An 18,246-nucleotide genomic window follows, 5' to 3' on the forward strand; every position below is an offset into this window, starting at 1 on the left:
AACTCTTAAAAAAGTGGTTTTAAAAATGACACTACTATCATGTGTTAAATTAAATGTTCAGGCAGGAGAAGTGTCCCGTGCACTTCGCCAAAGCAACATCAAGCCACCACAAGACTTGCTTGTGTGTGCGTGTTGTTTTCAGAGCTTTGCTGGAGGGTGACCGTCAACCTAGAACCTTCCTTGCTTGGCGTCTCCGATGGCCCCCCACACGTCGAAGACAAACTCGTCCGGAAAGGCGAAGTCGCCGAGGGTCTCATCAAGTGCCATGGCGAACTCGTCAGGGTTCTTTTTGTCACGCCCAACTTCCACCATGGTAGCAGCTGGATGCAAATTCCAATTTGAAAAACGTCACTCGTATTTCTCTTTTCAGAGTAGTTTGCATTTCATCTTTCTGAACTGTTTTTAATATTCAAGCATTTATTCAGGTTCATTTTTTTATTGAACTTTTGTGCAATCTATTTTAATCAACAAAATAAAAGTCATTTTTTATTTTCCTAAATTTGAGAACTGTCGAAGATAGACGGATGACGTACTGTACATTGTATATTGCGTAACACGTGCCACCAATGCATTGATCGCTGTGACGCAGAGTGCAGACTAACGGGCAGTGTGTGGCTCTTCTGATCTCGTACGAAAAAACCCAAATGTTGGTTTTATGTGTATTTCAAAACTAAGCTATTGGTGTTCTAATTCGATGCCTTCTGGTGCAATGTTGTGTGTATTCTGTGAGGTGGCTGGTGGACGTGGACACTCACCAAGTTCTGTGTCTCTGATACCCATGTAGCTCTCCAGCAGGTCATCCACCTTTTTCACTGCTTTCTCTTCAAACTCTGTTGGCTGCACAATGCAAAAAACTCAAGTGTTTAACATGCTTTTTTTTATCCGTTTTTACAATACAGTATATTGATGAGTTACAGCACTTGCCTCATCCTCCACTGTGGCCGGGCCCTTGGAGCGAAGTCGAAGCGTTCCCTTGCCGTTCCCAATTTTGTTGTCACTGTTGGGCTTGGCGCCCTTGGACCTCGGCTCCAACATTTCTGCCAGTAAACAAAGAATTGAGATTTCACCTCATCTAGTAATCCCTTTGGGGTGAATATGGTTAAATGAGCCAGTGGTGGCTTCACACAAACGGCATTCATTTGAAGAGAGTGAGAAACAAAAAAAGGAGAACCACAGTTGCTGATTTATTGAATGGCAAAGACAAACACACCAATGAAAAATGAAAACACTCCCAAGGAGCATGGAGCAGACACTCACACTAAACTAACGGCATGCTAAACGTTCAGACTGCAGCTCTGTCTTGATGTCAATAAAACCACAAACCACTGCAGTGTGTGCGTTTTCAGTGCTATTTTTCTTTATGAAAAACAGACGGCTGCTCCCCATAATAACGCGGCTGGTTCACTGCAACACATTCTTTTTAAAAAAAGTAAATGTATTGTGAATGATTTGCTATATCGCAGAATTTTGTTGTGATTATTCTTCCACACAGACTGTTCTGGTCGAGCAATAAGCCGATAGACAGAAAGACAGTGTGTATAAGACAGACTGTACAAAGTCTGAGCACTTCACACCTAATCAAAGAAACTAAAGTGCAATTTACCCAACGCACAGTATAACCGTCTCACCTTACACAACTGAGCTAAAGTAAAATGGCTAGCCAATTTAAAATATAAACATGTTGGCGGCCCTCGGCCTCTCCTGTATTCCATGTGTGTCTTTGCGTCGCTCACCAAAGGCCTTCATGGGCTCCACCAGCTTGAGGGTGAAGGTCTCGTTCCTGTGCAGCTCCTTGAGCATGCGGGCCACCTCGTAGTGGCGTGTGCCCACGATGTTGCGGCCGTTAATGCGCTCAATGTGGTCGCCCACGCAGATCACCTTCACCTTGTCAACCACGCTGCCCTCTTTGATGCGCTTCCAACCGACACACACACATGGAAAGACACTTTTGATTATTGACAAGAAAAAAAACCCTGAAAGATCATGGTTTTAATAGGCGGTGTGAAAGGAGCTTTAAGGAGAAAACCATTAAATGCAGTAATAATGCAAATAAATAGAATGTGCACCAAGATTTCCTGCATTCCTTGTGCAGTACCAAACATTCCACTTAAGACTGGACTTTGCTGGTTTGTGTTGAATGGTCAGTTGTCCCAATATTTTTGTCCATAACGCTCCTCCTAAATATCTCCTGACCTACTTTATAATCTTTAAACCGTCCTAATCCCCAGTTTACTATAAAGTGCTCAGACGTCTGTCTTAAATACTTTTCATGCTTAAAAAAAAAAGTAACATATATTACCGTCGTCACTTTTTCCAAGATCTTATTAGCTAGTTTACAATGTCACATTGTGAGCATGCAGTGCTGCCTTGGTATCGCATGGTGGCAAATGTGAGCAAGCCGTGTGTGTGTGTGTGTGTGTGAGACACTGAGACCATGTAAGCTTATTACACAGTGGCAACATAACAAAGCCACAGTGGACCTCAGCCAAGGCCCAACCATGACAATTTGGACCAGCACCAAACTGTAAACAAAATACCCCACAAGCACCCCCCAGAGAAAGCAAACGTAATAGCTAATCTTCCTTCTTGGCACAGGGATAACAACGGAGCTGCTTTGGCATCAAAGCAACAGAATCGCGTCAATTGTGTGAACGGATCGTTGATTGGTTGTGTCTGGAAGACGCGGACACCAAATGGAATACACGTCTGACATTATCAAACCTACTTCATGATTATTAGTGGTAGGGCAAGTGTTGAAAGACATTAACCACTGTATAATTTTAAAATAAATGTGTTTTAATTGTATTTTTTTTAATTGTACCTTTATTTTAGAGTTAATTTACCGGTAACTTATTTTCTGTATCTTGACCATTTCAACTTTGTGGAATTTGCATTTTAATTGAAATTTTACAAGACATTCAAATTTTTTTGTTTGGTTATTATTTTTAGTGTACACAAATTATGTTGGCGTTCAAGAGCACACATGGAACACCACATATTTGTGATTCAGAACTCACCTATTAGCTGATTTTTTTTTTTTAACCTATCATTCATTATTCACATGCTAGTGACTGAAGAGATCCAGCCAGCTACTATGGAAAGGGTGAAAAACATTGTAGATGACCTAAAAGTAAAACAATGGGGAAAACTTGCTGTATTGGGGTAACATTTTCAGAATTTAATGGGGGACAAGTTAAAAAAAAATAATAATAAAGAATGGGAAATTTTTCTCATCATCCGTGGAGATGAAGCACTGGTCTACCTTGATGAAGGCGCACCCTGCGCCGTTGTCAGTGATGGTAAGGCCCAGCGCGTCCTCCGACTTTAACACCTCGACCTCCTTCTTGATGCCCCGGACGTGGGCGAAGATGAAGTCCTCCAGTCCAATCTGGCCACCCAGCAGCTTGTCCATGTCAATCTTGTGTGTATTGAGGGTGCAAAAGAGGATCTAAGTGACCAAAAAAAAAAAAAGAAATTAGACAATCCAGTGAATTTGGATCATCCAACAGCCAGAAGGCATGTTAATCACTGACGGCCCTGAGTGTCATCAGTGTGTGTGAGTGTCTTTAAAAAAAAAAAAAAAGACAAATGACCTTCACACTTTAGAGGGCTCATCAGTGTGATCAGCAGAAGCACTAAGCTGATTTCACAGCACTTTAAACAGATCGACACCCAGCATGCGCTCCGATGGCTGCCATTACTTTGCTGCTCTCCATTACGCACAACACAAATTTTAGCTACGTGTGATCGACATTCAGAGGGTACAAAAACATCGGGTACACCTATGCAAGTCAGTGCGAAAGCTGGATGGAAGGGAAAGGTGCATTTCATAGGAAACACAGAAAGTTCAAACAAAGAAAACACCCCTTACAAAGCATGACATCAGCCATTCCCGTGACACTTCATCTCAGTGAGGACCTCGAGGGTTGGATGAGTTTTTGCTTGCACTATTTTGGACTAGCGAGTACTAACTTTCAATTCTAAATTTGATTTGTTGAATCATTATTTATTCATTCCAATCCATGGAATTGAATTTTGATCAATCATATGTGGAGGCAAAAGCTAGAACGCTTCGCTCATTTAAGAAGGGAGTGAATCACTGTGACAAATCACGCCTTGTTTTTGCTGCCTACCAACAAGCTCTGCTCACACACATACACACACACTCGCGTTCACCAACATGCATCTCCATGGGTAACCGGCCCATAATAGAAGAGGTTGATAATGGAAAGGGGGCCGCGAGAGGAAAGGACCGAATGTGAGGGTCTACTTTCTTTCGCCATAACCCCCGAACACCGCCACTCATCCACCCCGCCCCCACCTTTCTCAGGCCTCCACCAGGAGGTACACTAGAGCCCGCCTACAGCCCGTTACCAAGGCTTCTAGCAGCTTTAAGCAGCTTCTCGGCCCCCCAGGCAGCTCTCAGCGCGGCTCACCTCCCCGCTGTGCCCTTCGTGCTGTTGGCTGCCATGAGCAAGCTTCTCCCTCCCCATTCCCACTCACCACACCTCCCACGGCATCGAGAACCGCATGGATGAAGTGCCTTAATGTACGTATTTAACTACAATCGACATGCACAAGGCCATTCATGTGCGCAGTGGATGAGGGGAACCACCATTTTGACTTGTCCTAAACTTACCATAACTACAATAGTATTATATCAAAACAATACAACACCCTTTAACCAGCATAATATATAAGATTAGATAACCTTTATTCGTCCCACAATGGGGAAATTTACATTATATAAAGAGACAACATGAAACCAACCACAAAAGTTTTCAACATTATATGGGCGCTAGCGGCTAACACTACAAGCTAATGTCGCAGTCTCCAGTACATCTCGGCTCAAATCGCAAAAACGAATGCATTTTGCCATTTACAGGAAATCTGTCTCCTTCCAATCCTTCGTTGGCAAGAATTTAAGGGAACGGAAGTAGAAACCTATCAAAATAACAGCCATAAGAACTTGAACAAAAGCAGGAAGTGGAAACCCATCAAAATTTAAAAAAAACTAATCAAGCGACCAGAAGCAACACTGGTGCTCAGTGCTCCACATGACCGATGGCTCCATTTCTGCTTCGAAATGGCATCTGGGAATAAAGTGTGATTCAACACGGACAGCTAGTCTCGCACACAAACACCAGCCTCCGCCGACAGGTGCTCGCTGCTCTGTGCTTTGAAGAGCAGCTAAATAAATGCGCCGCACTTGAACGTCGCTCTGGGTTGGCTGTCATTTCTATATACAGGTACAGTATATTTCGACTCAAGTGCATCTTTGTCTCATGTTCCTATGCCAGCTGCTTTTAACGGCGAACACAAAGTGCTGAGGTCGACAGAGTCTGCTTTTAAATAGGAAATGACAGTCATCAGCATCAAGGCCGTGCAATCATTAACCTCACAGTGTGAATGTGTGATGTTCCATCGTGACAGCCAGGGTGGCGTCACGTCGGGAGCACAACGAACTCATCGTTAAAGCCTGACATAGCGCAACACCCTGAGCTAATAAGCTGTACAAAGAGAGCACGTACAATAAGAACTTGTTTTGCTGCCAACCGAAATAGACAGCACCGACCAAGATGCCGTGACAAATAAATGTCTTGCTCAAACACACACCGCGCTATTTCCTGCAACAAAGGCATCTCCTCTCATTAAAATGGCTCTTCGTTAATCTTTTAAAAGCAATTCTAAAAGGTCAAAGGACAGTTCTGAGGATAACGCTAGCTCGCTTGTCTTGGCACAACATCCGGGAAAAAAAAAAAAAAATCAACCTATGGAAATAAATACGGTAATTTACACACACACAGACGCCTTTCAACAAATGAGATTGCGCGACTTAATCTGTTGGATTAGAAAGTTCATCACATCAACACAAGGTAAGCACGGCTGTGCAGGCCGCATATTTTAATGGCAGACAAACGACGGCCACACCTCAAACTCCACAGCCGCCCGTATAAGCATAGACTTTGAACCCGAGGATCTTCTGCCCACAACAACTGGACTGCGGACCCAGATAATAATAATAATAATAATACATTTTATTTATAAGTGCCTTTCAAGACACCCAAGGACACTTTACAATAACAAAAAACACAAAACAATACGGGTTGAGCAGCGGCAGTCAAAACGCGCCAGCGTTCACTCAACCCGAAAGTCAGAAAGAAGCCACAAGGGAGGGAGAGGGGGAGGGAAAAAAAACACCCTCGAATTACCCTAATTTTGAGGATAATTTGAGTGAGGCAAAAAAAAAAAAACTCCTGCTCAAGCATATGACAGTTACAACAGGTCGGAAGACATAAACAATGAAGACGGTGAAACAAGGGAATGTATGAGATGATGTCATAGGTCATGGTTGCCATTTTAGTTACCAGAAATACAGGTTAATTTGATCAGTCCAGTGGACTATAGATTGGATTTAAAGGAACACACAAAGGACACAAGTGCAACTTTTCTATCACATTGATTAGACAACCATAAACATCGCTAAACAACATCATTCCCATTGAAACGTGGTTCCGAACCCAAACAGCAGTGCCCACCACAGCATGTAATACACATACGCAATCCAATGAGAACCAGTGTGATAAAGGCTGGGCATAATTACGGAAGGAGGGGCCCCAAAGAAGAGCTGCTCCCCGGGGTAGCACAGGTTATCTGCTCAAATTTGATGCAATACCCCCACAACCGGACGTTAGGGACTTCCTGCCACGGCCAGCACGACACATGACTGCAGCATTCACTGTCTGTCTCTTAATGTGAGTGGATGCACAACCCTTTGTAGAGTTATTGAATTTATCATATAATTTGACTTTATCAAACCTTGGTGGACAAATCAAGATTTTTTTTTTTTAAATGTCAAATCTCCCTACACACACTGTTTGTAATATGCATGGTTACGACGAGCCAACTCTGTCTCTTTTCTTTTTTTCCCGGGCCACAAATGATTGGTGACATGACTTTGTTATGAGCGCTGTTCTTATCATGACCATTCCGAGTCAGCAGGTTTATATCGTTAACGGTGTGAAAAGCACGGTACCAACAGCAGCAGGATTTACTGTGTTTTGATTTGTCCGGCCTGAGTGGCATTATCAGCATTTATCGTAAGAACATTTTGAACAAGCCAAGGCTAACCACAAAAGTGGTCGAGAGAAAGATGCGAACATCCTCGTGAGTGTTACAGACACGTGATGGGACAAATGACACCCATGGGCTAAAACCTGCCTGGTCTGTCTCCTTTTGCAAGGCGCCAGACAGCTACGCATCTCTCACCATCCAGTGTGCATACATGCACAAAAGCCGCCTGTGCATTCACACTTTGAAAAGAGGGAGGGGGGGACAGCTTTTGTTTTGGACACTGTGGCTGTCACATCTTGCTACATACTGTAGTGGAAGACTGAAAGTAGTTACCCACTCATACAATTTTTTTTTGTCGGAGCCACAATACAAAAAAAACATTCAACAATCGTTGTTAACCATTTGCAGGTCAATGACATTTTTCCATTTATGATATCATTGAGTTTGCTTGGTCGATTCTTAAGGCAACATAGTTTCCATGTTTAAAACAATGTCCCGTTCTCTTTGGTTTATGTTTGGGTTGACGGCACAGAGTGGCATTGAACGGCTTGAAACCTCCTTTTTGATTAGGTGTTCACTACACTGAGTTTGTAAAGCCCCCTGACTGAAATCAAGTGTCCTGGTAAGTGGGTGAGGCGGGTGGGTGTTCTTACTTCGGGTGGGCTGATGTTAAAGGCGTCAGCAATTTTGGCGTACAGCTCCTTGACGTTAGAGAAGCCTTCGATCCTGCCGGTGGGGCTGCCGTGGGCCAGCTGCGTGTGGAAGACCAGCTTGGGCCGCAGGTTGGCAGGCGGCGGGGGCAAGCCACCGCCGCCGTTCACCGCCGACTTGTGGCCGCCGCCGCCGGTAAGCAGCGAGCCAGCCGCGTTTGCGTGGTGGCCGCCCCCGACCTCCTCGTTGTCCACCAGGTGCTCCTTGGTCGACTTGTTTTTTTTCCTAAACGGTCCCAGCGGCATTTTTGTGCGTCTCGGTTAGCTCGTTAAACCGCTAAAACATTTGAACCTGTTGAAATCTCGTTTTTACTTCCTTGTTTCCGTCTCGCTTAACTTCCTTAACTTCCCCTTGTTCCGAGGATACTTTTCCGTCGCTCACCTGACCACGGCTCCCCGCGAAACGGCGACTTCTGCGGGGGACGGACGGCGGAAAACGAGCAACAGGTAGCCGGGGGATCAAGTGTGTGACAGAGGCAACCTGCGCGCTGCCTGGCTAACAATAGCCGCTCTGTACGCTCCTTAGATGGGCGCAGGCGCATTGGGAGCAGCGGAGACAGCGCCGGTACACCTGTGCACCCAAGCGGTCATTTCATGAGACATACCTGCCAGCTGACTGCCACCACTGGAAACAACACATTTTCCTCAATGCATCTCTTCACAATTCCAGCAAAAAGTACCAAATCACGAAGAATAATTTTCTTTAAAAAATTAATCAACATACTGTATATCCTGGTTCTAAAATTGCTCCTAATAGGAAGTAAGTTCCCCACCATTGCTTAGTTTACATAATATGAAAAAACATTTGCACATGGTATTTACATTAATATAAACATTATTTGGATACCTACCTACAGTAATATATTTTCCCAATTATTGCAAATATAATGTCAGAAACTGCACCGTATTTTAACTACTCTCATTTGCACATTATTCCTCTAAGTTTTTTTTGTAATATTTATGTATGATGAGGGAGAATGGGGTTGCTGGAGCTAAAAACAAATGAGGCCCCTCGACCTCATGAATTCACCCCTCTTAAGGCCCACTCCCAAATTTCAGTCGTGATGAGTGATGTAGCGTCCCCTGGTGGGCACACATGTCATGTAATTGAAAGTGTTGGCAGCTGATAAGCAGCAGCTGAGAACTGCAAGGAGGCTAGCTCAATTCATTGTCTCAGTTAAACTTGAACATCAGTTTGTGCCACTCAATTATAGTAAATGCCAAATATAGAGAGAGAGATTGCTAAATTTAAAAAAAATTGGGCCACAGAACTGCGTTTTTACTTTATAAGAAATATTATGTTTAATACACACAGGGCCCCCAAAACATTTACAACATTTTAAAACACAAGCACAATGATGACTAAACTTTTAACACATAAAATAATGAAACGGGGAGATTGTCATTTGGCACATAGCACGGGACATTTATGGCGAAAGCGTGTGAAAGCTGGGAAGCAGGCCCATGTACATAAAAGGTCCAGTCTTCCATCCACGTGTTAGCATGCGTGGTATTTATGAAAAAAACCTGCAAAAAAAGTCAAAAATAGAAATTGCACATTCATCCAGGTCTGTGTGACCCTTAGGTTATTCTAAGTGGGTAGGTGGCGCTTCAGGACATCTTTCGCATTGCTGGGCAACGTTTCCGGAAAGTTCACATCAAACTCCACCACCAGGTCTCCTCTCTGCTCTGGGTTTTTAGGTAAAGGCAGTCCCTGGCCCGCCACCGTTTTCCTCATGCCTGGCTTCACCACGTCGGTGATCTTCATGTTGCATGTGTTGCCATCGATGGTGGACACGGTCACTGAGCATCCACACAACGACTGCAGAGAAAACAAGAGAAACAGTGAGTTGACAAGTCATGAAACTCCACCTGCAAATGTTCTGAAACAGGAAGGATAGTGCCTGTGTGTAGGGGTAAAAGCCCCTTTCACATTCCCCATTAAAAACGACTTGGAATCCAAGTGGTCCAGATGAGCTTGCACTGTGTATGCCGCTTAGGGTTGTTTCCAGTCCTTCTGAATGAGCATAGTACTGCTGCACTTACTGTATGTAAGGTGCCTCGTCGGCATTGACAAATCGCAACTGCGTCCGCCCACCTGCAAGCACGATCCCGCCATGTATTTTTACCATCCCTCCTACTCCCTGTACAGATATGAAGCTCTCAGTCTCTCTCAATCTCTCGCTCTGACTATGATTCATTCAAAGTAGTCGGAACAAATATTTAAACACCATTTAATCACACTCGGTTTCCCATAGTGACATTTTCCCGCACATCCGGCTATTATTAGCTCGACCGTCCCTCGTTTATGTCAAGTGACGAAATTTGGGAATTATGGAGTACCCTTACACACTCTGGTAGAACTTACGATGGAAAAATGTCAAGCAAAAAATTGAAATGATGTTCGGGGTAGGAAGTTAGCATTAGCTACTCTAATCAAAACAAATACATCAATCATAATATTATATACAGTAGTGGTGGATGCCGTATGGGAAGGAGAAAAAAAAGGTCTATCACAAAATTACATAATATTTTGTGAAATATTATATATTATATTAAAACTGATCTTTGAGATAAAACATCTGATGCTTTGTTTATCTATATTGGACGACGAGGAAAAGGTGATAAGTCATGATATCAATATTGTCACCGCTTAATATATCGATACTGTATGGTTGGTGAAAACATGTCAAATGAATTATATTTTGTCCCACACCAAGTTAAAATTATTTGATAGTTGAATGCTTGTGTATCGATACTGTAGCATGAAGAGAAACCGACACAATTTGTTTGATGACCAAAACTCCATATTGTGGTGGGTTTTTTTCTCCAAAATATCTAGCGTTTGCAATGGTGATATTATTGAAGGTAAGGCATTAATCTCAGCTAGACTGGCATCTCACCTGTCGCAAGCTGACCCGGACGGGATACACGATGTTAGAACCCTCACGTCGGAAGTGTGGATGCGGCTTGTCCTTAATGACAAATACAATGTCCGCCGGGATGGTGTTGGGCGACTCGTCTCCTTCCCGTGGGAACGTAATCTTGGTCCCTTCCTTCCACCCTCGTTTAATCTCGATGGTGAGAATCTTGTCTTCCGTGCGCATGGTCCTACCATCCGGATTCAGACGCTTGCGAGAGATCTTCATCCGCTTGGTGCAGCCATGGAAGACCTCCTCCAGGGAGACCCTGAGCTCGTGGACGATGGCCGGGTCCTGCTTGCACCGCTGCTGTTGATGTTGCCCGCCTTGGCCAGAGTGCACGTCCCGTGGGAATCCGTTGAGGTTGAAGCTGCTGAAAGAGCCGAAGGGGTCGTTTCCATCCACCTCCATGTCCTCGTCGTCACGCGCGTTGCCCGCCTTGCGCCCAAAGAACATCTCAAAGGGGTTGGAGCCGCCAAAGAAGGTGGCAAAGGTGGCGTGGGGGTCTCCATGGAAGGTGTATGTAAAGTTGTTGCCTTGACTGTCACCGGGTGGACCGCTTCCTCCCTTGAGTCCTGAAGGACATTCCAAATGAGACGGTTTAGCATTCAACTCTAGATAATTTTCCTCCCTTTGTGGGTCACTACACACAAATCCAATTGTCTTTTGTTTCCAGTGTGTATCATTCGAGATAATGATCCATATGATCCAAAGAACATATAGATCGCAATATGTCAGCTAACTGATATTGGACATCAAATTTTCGTTTTTAAAAAATACATGTAGATACATACGTTGTACAGTACTACAAGAGGAAATAATTAGGCACATTACGACAAATCGATATCAATTTTGATCGTGTGTGATTGTGTGAGTGTATTTTGACTGAACCACGTATCAGTCCATGATGTCACGATACTGAACGGGACAAATGATTGACAGTTTAAATACCGTTACCTTCTTCTCCATGCTGGTCATAGATGTCCCTTTTTTTGGGGTCGCTAAGGACTTCGTAAGCCTCCGCAATCTCCTTGAATTTCTCCTCTGCTGCCGCAGATTTATTCTTGTCTGGGTGCCATTTCAACGCCTGCTTTTTGTATGCTTTCTTGATATCCTCTTCCGTGGCTCCTTTACTGATGCCAAGCGTTTTGTAGTAATCTTTTCCCATTTTGTGTTCGTTTGTCCGTAGTCTCAGTGATTGAAAAAGGAGAGGATGTAGGGTCGGGAAAAAAATGGTTCTGTTCGCCAGGAATTCGGGTCGAATTTATCCAGACTAGCGTTCGCCGAGCGGGTGAATCATCTCCCGTGGAGGATGTGGAACCGCCTGTGTTATTCTTATTCGACTGTGCTTGGTGCCGGGTGACCCTTTAAATAGACTTGCATCTCCCTCTCTCTGTGGCGTCCACAGTATGTCAAACTACAGCTTGACAGTCAGGTATTTCCACTTCCGAGTTGTGGATAAAACCAAACCAGTTTATCTATTACATGGTTTCAATAATTAAAGAAAGCGCCACTTTGTATCAATTCAAAAACATAATTAAATATAATATCAAGAAATAAAATCAAATTATAATGGACGGCTGTTAGATGTGAAATGTGCTCTTGTGCTACGTTCCCTTGGGTCGGAGCACCCCCCCCACCCCAAAGTTCTACAGATCAAATTTTGCAAAGACTAAATGAAAATGTTAAAGATACGTAAATTAGATTTTTTTATACTTCCCGGCCAACGTACATTGAAGCTACACTTGTCGCGCGAGCATCAAAATATGAAACGAATTTATTTTGAAACAACATTTCCTGTTTTATTTGCTCTAAGTCTGTTTCATGACACCCATCGCAGTCAGCTGGCACATCATTGAATCATTCCTAGGCGTGTTGTCAGCCACTATCCTGGTGTTCCAGTATCATCCAAGTGAGCGGTGGCGTCCCTGGATGTGACGTCATGGCAGGTTTATGGATCGGCCACCTTACATTCTTGATGAAAAGTGTCATCACTTTATTAGGTACTGAATACATATGCAATTTCCGTGTTGTTATAAGAATTGTGTTTTCTTCTTCTTCTTTGATTATTCAGATGATGATATGGAATTTACTGGTCCAAATGGCCATCAGCTACAACTATACAGCGCCACCTGCTGGACCAAGAAGACAATGTGGTGCATTGCCTTAGTGATTTATAGTGTCTGGTCTGGTTGTGAGTCAGCGCGTGAGCGAGGCTGCAGCGCGGTGCGGATCATCATCACCAAATGGATCAATTCCGAGGGTTATTTGTCAAGTTGGACCGGAACCAGGATGGTTTCATCTCGTTGTCAGAGTTGCACAGTGAAATGACCACGCACGGCATCTCGGTGGCAGATGCTAAGGTGCAGGTAAATCTCTATGGCTTGCATGATGCTGACTTCGTTTTCCTCAGCTCAGTGAACATGTGCTCCTCTCCCACACCCATACACATAGAATGTCATTGACTCCTATGATAATGACAACAATGGCCAATTGGATTACAACGAGTTTCTCAGCTACATGATGGACCGAGAGAGGAAATGGAAGATTTGCTTTGACCACCTGGACAAGAACAAGAGTGGTAAGCAACTCTGCCGAAATGAATGACATTTATATAAGTATATTTTTTTAACAAGTTCACAACAATATGACTAATCGTTATGTAGAAAATAGCCTACACTCACGGGCCAGAGCATTAGGTGCACCTGCACCATCTAATGCAGCAGTCGTCAGTTAAAAGATCGTAAACCCTACAAAAGTTGCACACATTAAAAGAATATTACGATGCACAGTTAAAATAAGACAACCGTAAAGAATCAAAACGTTGCATATTTAAATCACCCAAGAGTTGCACCTTAGAACTAGATGATGGTAACGCTCCAAAGCTTGTGCAATTAAAATAAAATTACATAATTTCTCTCAAATAAATTGCAATGGTTAAAAGGATGAGGAATGCCCCAAATTTGTGAAGGTTGACTCCAGTCAATCCCATAAACATCGCAAACATTTGAATAAGGTTGCCGTAAATCTTCCAAGAATTTTGCAGGCTAAAATCAGACAAGAATAAACCATTCACTAAAATTGCACTGGTAACCATGAACCTCATAGGGTTGCACCCATGTAAAGGTAGCAGGTTTTAAAATAAGATTCAACTCACCTTAACAGTATTCATAGAACACATGAAAAAAAAACAACAGCAAAGCAGATTCATAGAGTACACAATGCAGGTGTAACAGGTGTACATGGTAATTGGAATCTCACAAACAGAAAGCTCAGAATTTCCCTCTTCTTTCATAGTCTGAGATGACATTCTGACATTGTAATCTGGCAAATTCTCAATGTGCATGTCATCACTTCAGTTGGAAAATGAACAAATTAGCAAAATCTTGCATAGAATAGAATGAAATTACTGTAAATTTTCCAAACGTGGTATATGCTAAAATTTCACACTAGTAAATCCCTCAAAAGGTGGACTCTTTAAAAATAAATCGACCGTGAATCCCATAAAATCGCGCGGATTAAAACAAGAATATCGTAAATCTCCTAAAGTTTGCACATGATAAACTTAAACTAACACGAAACCCCCAAATGTTGAACAGGTCAAGAAGAGACTATAGATGTTTATACCATAATTGTTGTGGAGGTTAAGATAAAACTATTGTTAAGAAATCATACACACAAGTTGCTCTGTACACAATAAAACTACTATATACTGTACCAAAATAGGTGCGCACATTAAAACGGGCCTACCGTAAATCCCCCAAAAGTTGCACAAGCTCAAATAAGAATTATGTAAAGCCTGTAAAAGTTGCAGGTCTGATCCGATGTGCTAGTGTACTGTATCTACCTTTGTTGTCATCATACATCAATCAACAAACATTTATCCTGCTACGTTGCATACAATAATTGCTTGTGCGTCTCTTTTTTGATCAGGGCTCATTGACCAGGAGGAGATCATATGTTTGTTTAAGGAGTTAGGAGTGGTCATTTCAAAGGCCCATGCCAATAAAGTAATACAAATGTAAGACCCCTTTTACCCACTACACAACATTGAATAACACCAGAACCTCCAAAGTGGAACGTGATTATAAAATGACTCATGTTTTGAAGACTGCAATGGATAGTTGGTTGGTAAAGCTATGCGCTACTTATGTTATTGATCCAATTAATTTGTGTGTGAGATTGATTTTGAATGAATTACATTGTCTCGACTAATGAGGAGCCCGACCCTTTCCTGCGCCACAGAAAGTGACATTTCTTGCTTCCCAAATTGTTTGTTGTGTTCTCTATGGTCCCATTTTTTTAAAGCTTTGACTTTGGAGGTTCCACTATAAAGGATAATATTCATTCATAAATTAGTCAACCCGGAATTCCTTCAAGAATGTGACTATAAATGACTATTGTTACCAATAACTACAAGTACGGGTAAGCAGCACACACGTTTTTTTGGGTGACAAAGTCCTACTCAGGCCACTATTGTAACATTGTGCACTCACAATTTTCTGACACTTACAGGATGGACACGGACGGCTCCATGACAGTGGACTGGGATGAGTTCTTGCAGCATGTTATTCTCAAACCTGTGGATAACATCGGTGAGCTGGTGTCGTCGTGGAAACACAGTCTGGTAAGACTCCAAACATCCCTTCATCCATTTTATATAGGGCTTGTCCTCATTAGAGTCAGAGGTGAGCCGAAGCCTATCACAGCTGAATTTTGCTGCGATGCGGAGTAAAGCTTTGACCGGTCGCCATCCAATTGCATCCAATATAAACAACCATTTACATCTATGGAGAATTTAGAGTCTTCAATCGGTCTAACATTTTCTGTTTTTGGAATGTGGGTAGAAGCGAAAGTACCTGGAAAAAAAGCAAAGGTAGAGCAGCCAAACTCAACGTAATAATTGTTGGCTGCGAAAAGGAACATATCTCCTCTTTGAAATGAGATGGACAATTAGTACTTTAATAGAGTTTATTTGATAGTCAATTTGGAGTGTTTTTGGCTGTGCTTGTCTTCGGGCAGGTATTCGACGTGGGTGAGAGCAGAGCGCTGGCCCTCGAGTATCCCGATGAGAGTTCCGGCATTGGTGCGTGGAGGACGTTTGTTCTCGGTGCTAGTTTGGCTGACGCTGTGTCTCGGACGGCAACAGCCCCCATCGACCGCCTCAAGACCCAGCTACAGGTCAGCATCATTATACGGATTTGTTTAATTTGTCTGTACAGATTTTGTTACGGCCCCTGAAGACTAGCACAAATAGATTCTGTCACCCTCGCATCTTGCATAGCTGCGACTTCAGTCCCTTTTATGTTGCCTTGTAAAAGCTATCATTTTCTGGCAAAATGGGGTCTGGAAAAAAAAAATCAGCTTATCAATCTTTAGTCTTGAGAGAATGCTATGCGAAACCGTACACGGTTACAGTAAGACTGGTATTCTGCTTATAGTGGTTAATGTATAATAGGCACAGGTAGATCAATTCCGTGTCTTCAATTGTCTTTCAGTGGGTTCTGTATGAATGGCACAGGAGGATAAATGACAAGTCGATATTTCACTAAAGAAGCAAGATGCTTTTTCTTGACAACATGAAAGCCTGCTTATGAAAAGAAAGTTGAAGTGATGTGTTTTGGTCTCAGTGGTCTCGTGTAAAAAAAGACGAAAGTGTGGATCAAAAACCGTTTCATGTGAATAAAACATCTTTTTGTGACATCATCACGTTGTTGTTTTGGCAGTTTTATGGCCCCAAGGCCTTTTCTCGGGGCTTCCAGGAGCTTAGGGTTGGTGGCCTTCGTTCTATGTGGCAGGGCAATGCTGTCAATGTCCTGAAGGGAACGCCACAGTCCACACTCCAGTGTCTCATCTACGCGCAGGTGGGTCTGTACCTCAGCCATCAAACAAACTCTCTGACTCTTTGTTTCTAATGAATGTTCCTTCGTCTGGATTCAGATGAAGGTGTCCATGCAGGGCAGAAGTCAGGGGAGTCTGAGCGTGCATCAACGCTTTGGCTTGGGTTGCGTGTCTGGTGCTGTGGCTCACGCTGTCTTCTACCCTCTGGAGGTATCACAAAGAGACAAATTGTTAATAATAATGCAATAATGAGCCATCAGTGGGACGGGAATGCCAATCAGATTGCTTTGTTGTCATCGGCAATGATGCTCAAGGACACCAACAGGAATATTTGCACATTAACTGAGGAACGCAGATGACTTTGTCTCATAGAGATCCTACAAAATTGCTGCAGCAAAACCGTAATTAGAAGATCTGTCATTTATCCACCATTTTAGCTGCCGTGCCCCCAACATCTGCAAGATTTTGCAGAATATCCTTAAGTGGTGCCCCTCCTCTATTATGTTCCAACAGGTGTTGAAGGTGCGGCTCAACCTGCAGCGAGTAGGCGCCTATCATGGCGTAGTGGCTTGCGCTCGATCTATTTACCAAAACGAGCCCTTGACGTCGTTTTACAGAGGATTTAAGCCCAGCATCCTCTGCATGATTCCGTATGCTGGAGTAGAATGTGCAGTCCATCAGGTAATTGGGTACAGAGCAAATACTCGCAACCCCAGTCTGGTAACCACAACGCTAAAAGATTATTCATTTGTGACATCACAAGTCGATCATGACCTGGGCCCAGAGCGATCCAGCCTACAGCAGCGACTCCAGGCTCTTCTTCTTCAGTTTTGTGGCCTTTGCTTGCGGACAAGTGAGCAGCTACCCTCTGGCAGTGATAAGAACGCAGCAGCAGGCGCAAGGTAGAGGCCTCTCGCATCAGTGCATACACGCCGTTTTTTTCCACCGTACAAGTTGCCTTGGTTAGTTTTCTCTGTCAAATTGATTATGTTGAACACATCCCACATAAGAACATTTGGAGTGTTTACTTTCACTTGTTTTCCTCAACCACATGGACCAGGTCCATGGTTTTGCTGACAAGGTACTGTGCAGTGGAAAAAATAGGTTGTTTTGGATCATTTCTGACAATTTCATCACCTGCTTTCTTGTTTCCCAGCTGTCTGTTCCAGCTCACAGGCCGCGTCGTCAGGCATCCTTCAAGGGCTCATCGGGATATACAAAAGACATGGACTGCGGGGCTACTACAACGGAATGGGGGCCAGCTTCATCAGGGCCGTTCCGTGCGCCCTCATGAACTTCACCTTATGCAGAACATTTGAAAACATGTTTTCCTCTACAAGCACATGAAGAGTGGCAGAGTAATTGAATCTTGTGCCACACAAAATTTGCAGAAAAATATGCAAACTTTTCCTCGTGTTTCTCAGTGTTCCAAGCAATAAAAAAGTGGTATTCTTGGTCAGATCAGCCACAGCGGTTGTTCTGACTCATGCACAACTTTCTTTTGCTCACAAGCAAACGATTGTTTTTGTTAAAAGTGTGTGTAATGTAACGTACATGTCTCAATGAAAAGTCCTTCCACTGTGTGGAGCAATTATTTTCATTTCATCACCTCCACTCCATAAATGTACTTACTAATTAATTAGACATTGTATTCGTATTGTAATGCACTGCGGATCTATCTATCTAGAAATGGAACCCTA

General features: G+C 43.2%; 4 protein-coding genes and 1 long non-coding RNA gene across 5 annotated transcripts in view; 2 read left to right on the plus strand and 3 right to left on the minus strand.

Annotated features, from left to right (window-relative positions):
- Positions 1 to 18,246, minus strand: part of LOC127615951 (transcription factor BTF3 homolog 4-like) — a 135,699-nt gene that overhangs the window by 7,741 nt on the left and 109,712 nt on the right. The gene's annotated exons all lie outside the window — the stretch shown is intronic.
- gipc2 (GIPC PDZ domain containing family, member 2) lies at positions 163 to 8,030 on the minus strand. Its single transcript, XM_052087315.1, has 5 exons — positions 7,728 to 8,030; positions 3,263 to 3,448; positions 1,734 to 1,914; positions 756 to 1,037; positions 163 to 320 (listed from the first exon to the last, which is right to left on the minus strand). Exons 1-4 carry the CDS (start codon positions 8,028 to 8,030, stop codon positions 889 to 891), a joined length of 819 nt encoding a protein of 272 aa, XP_051943275.1. The 3' UTR covers positions 163 to 320; positions 756 to 888.
- Positions 8,086 to 11,359, plus strand: LOC127615958 (uncharacterized). Its single transcript, XR_007966997.1, has 4 exons — positions 8,086 to 8,231; positions 8,311 to 8,460; positions 9,486 to 9,629; positions 10,913 to 11,359. It is a non-coding gene; the product is annotated as an uncharacterized LOC127615958 (long non-coding RNA).
- Positions 9,071 to 12,080, minus strand: dnajb4 (DnaJ heat shock protein family (Hsp40) member B4). The gene is made up of 3 exons (XM_052087304.1): positions 11,663 to 12,080; positions 10,688 to 11,280; positions 9,071 to 9,606 (listed from the first exon to the last, which is right to left on the minus strand). Exons 1-3 carry the CDS (start codon positions 11,871 to 11,873, stop codon positions 9,376 to 9,378), a joined length of 1,035 nt encoding a protein of 344 aa, XP_051943264.1. The 5' UTR covers positions 11,874 to 12,080; the 3' UTR covers positions 9,071 to 9,375.
- slc25a24l (solute carrier family 25 member 24, like) lies at positions 12,118 to 18,062 on the plus strand. Its single transcript, XM_052087292.1, has 11 exons — positions 12,118 to 12,708; positions 12,909 to 13,074; positions 13,160 to 13,286; positions 14,639 to 14,726; positions 15,221 to 15,332; positions 15,728 to 15,886; positions 16,432 to 16,569; positions 16,646 to 16,756; positions 17,060 to 17,227; positions 17,310 to 17,448; positions 17,703 to 18,062. Exons 2-11 carry the CDS (start codon positions 12,952 to 12,954, stop codon positions 17,891 to 17,893), a joined length of 1,356 nt encoding a protein of 451 aa, XP_051943252.1. The 5' UTR covers positions 12,118 to 12,708; positions 12,909 to 12,951; the 3' UTR covers positions 17,894 to 18,062.

The sequence above is a fragment of the Hippocampus zosterae genome, chromosome 15 (genome assembly GCF_025434085.1).
Source record: "Hippocampus zosterae strain Florida chromosome 15, ASM2543408v3, whole genome shotgun sequence".
Classification (NCBI taxonomy): domain Eukaryota; kingdom Metazoa; phylum Chordata; class Actinopteri; order Syngnathiformes; family Syngnathidae; genus Hippocampus; species Hippocampus zosterae.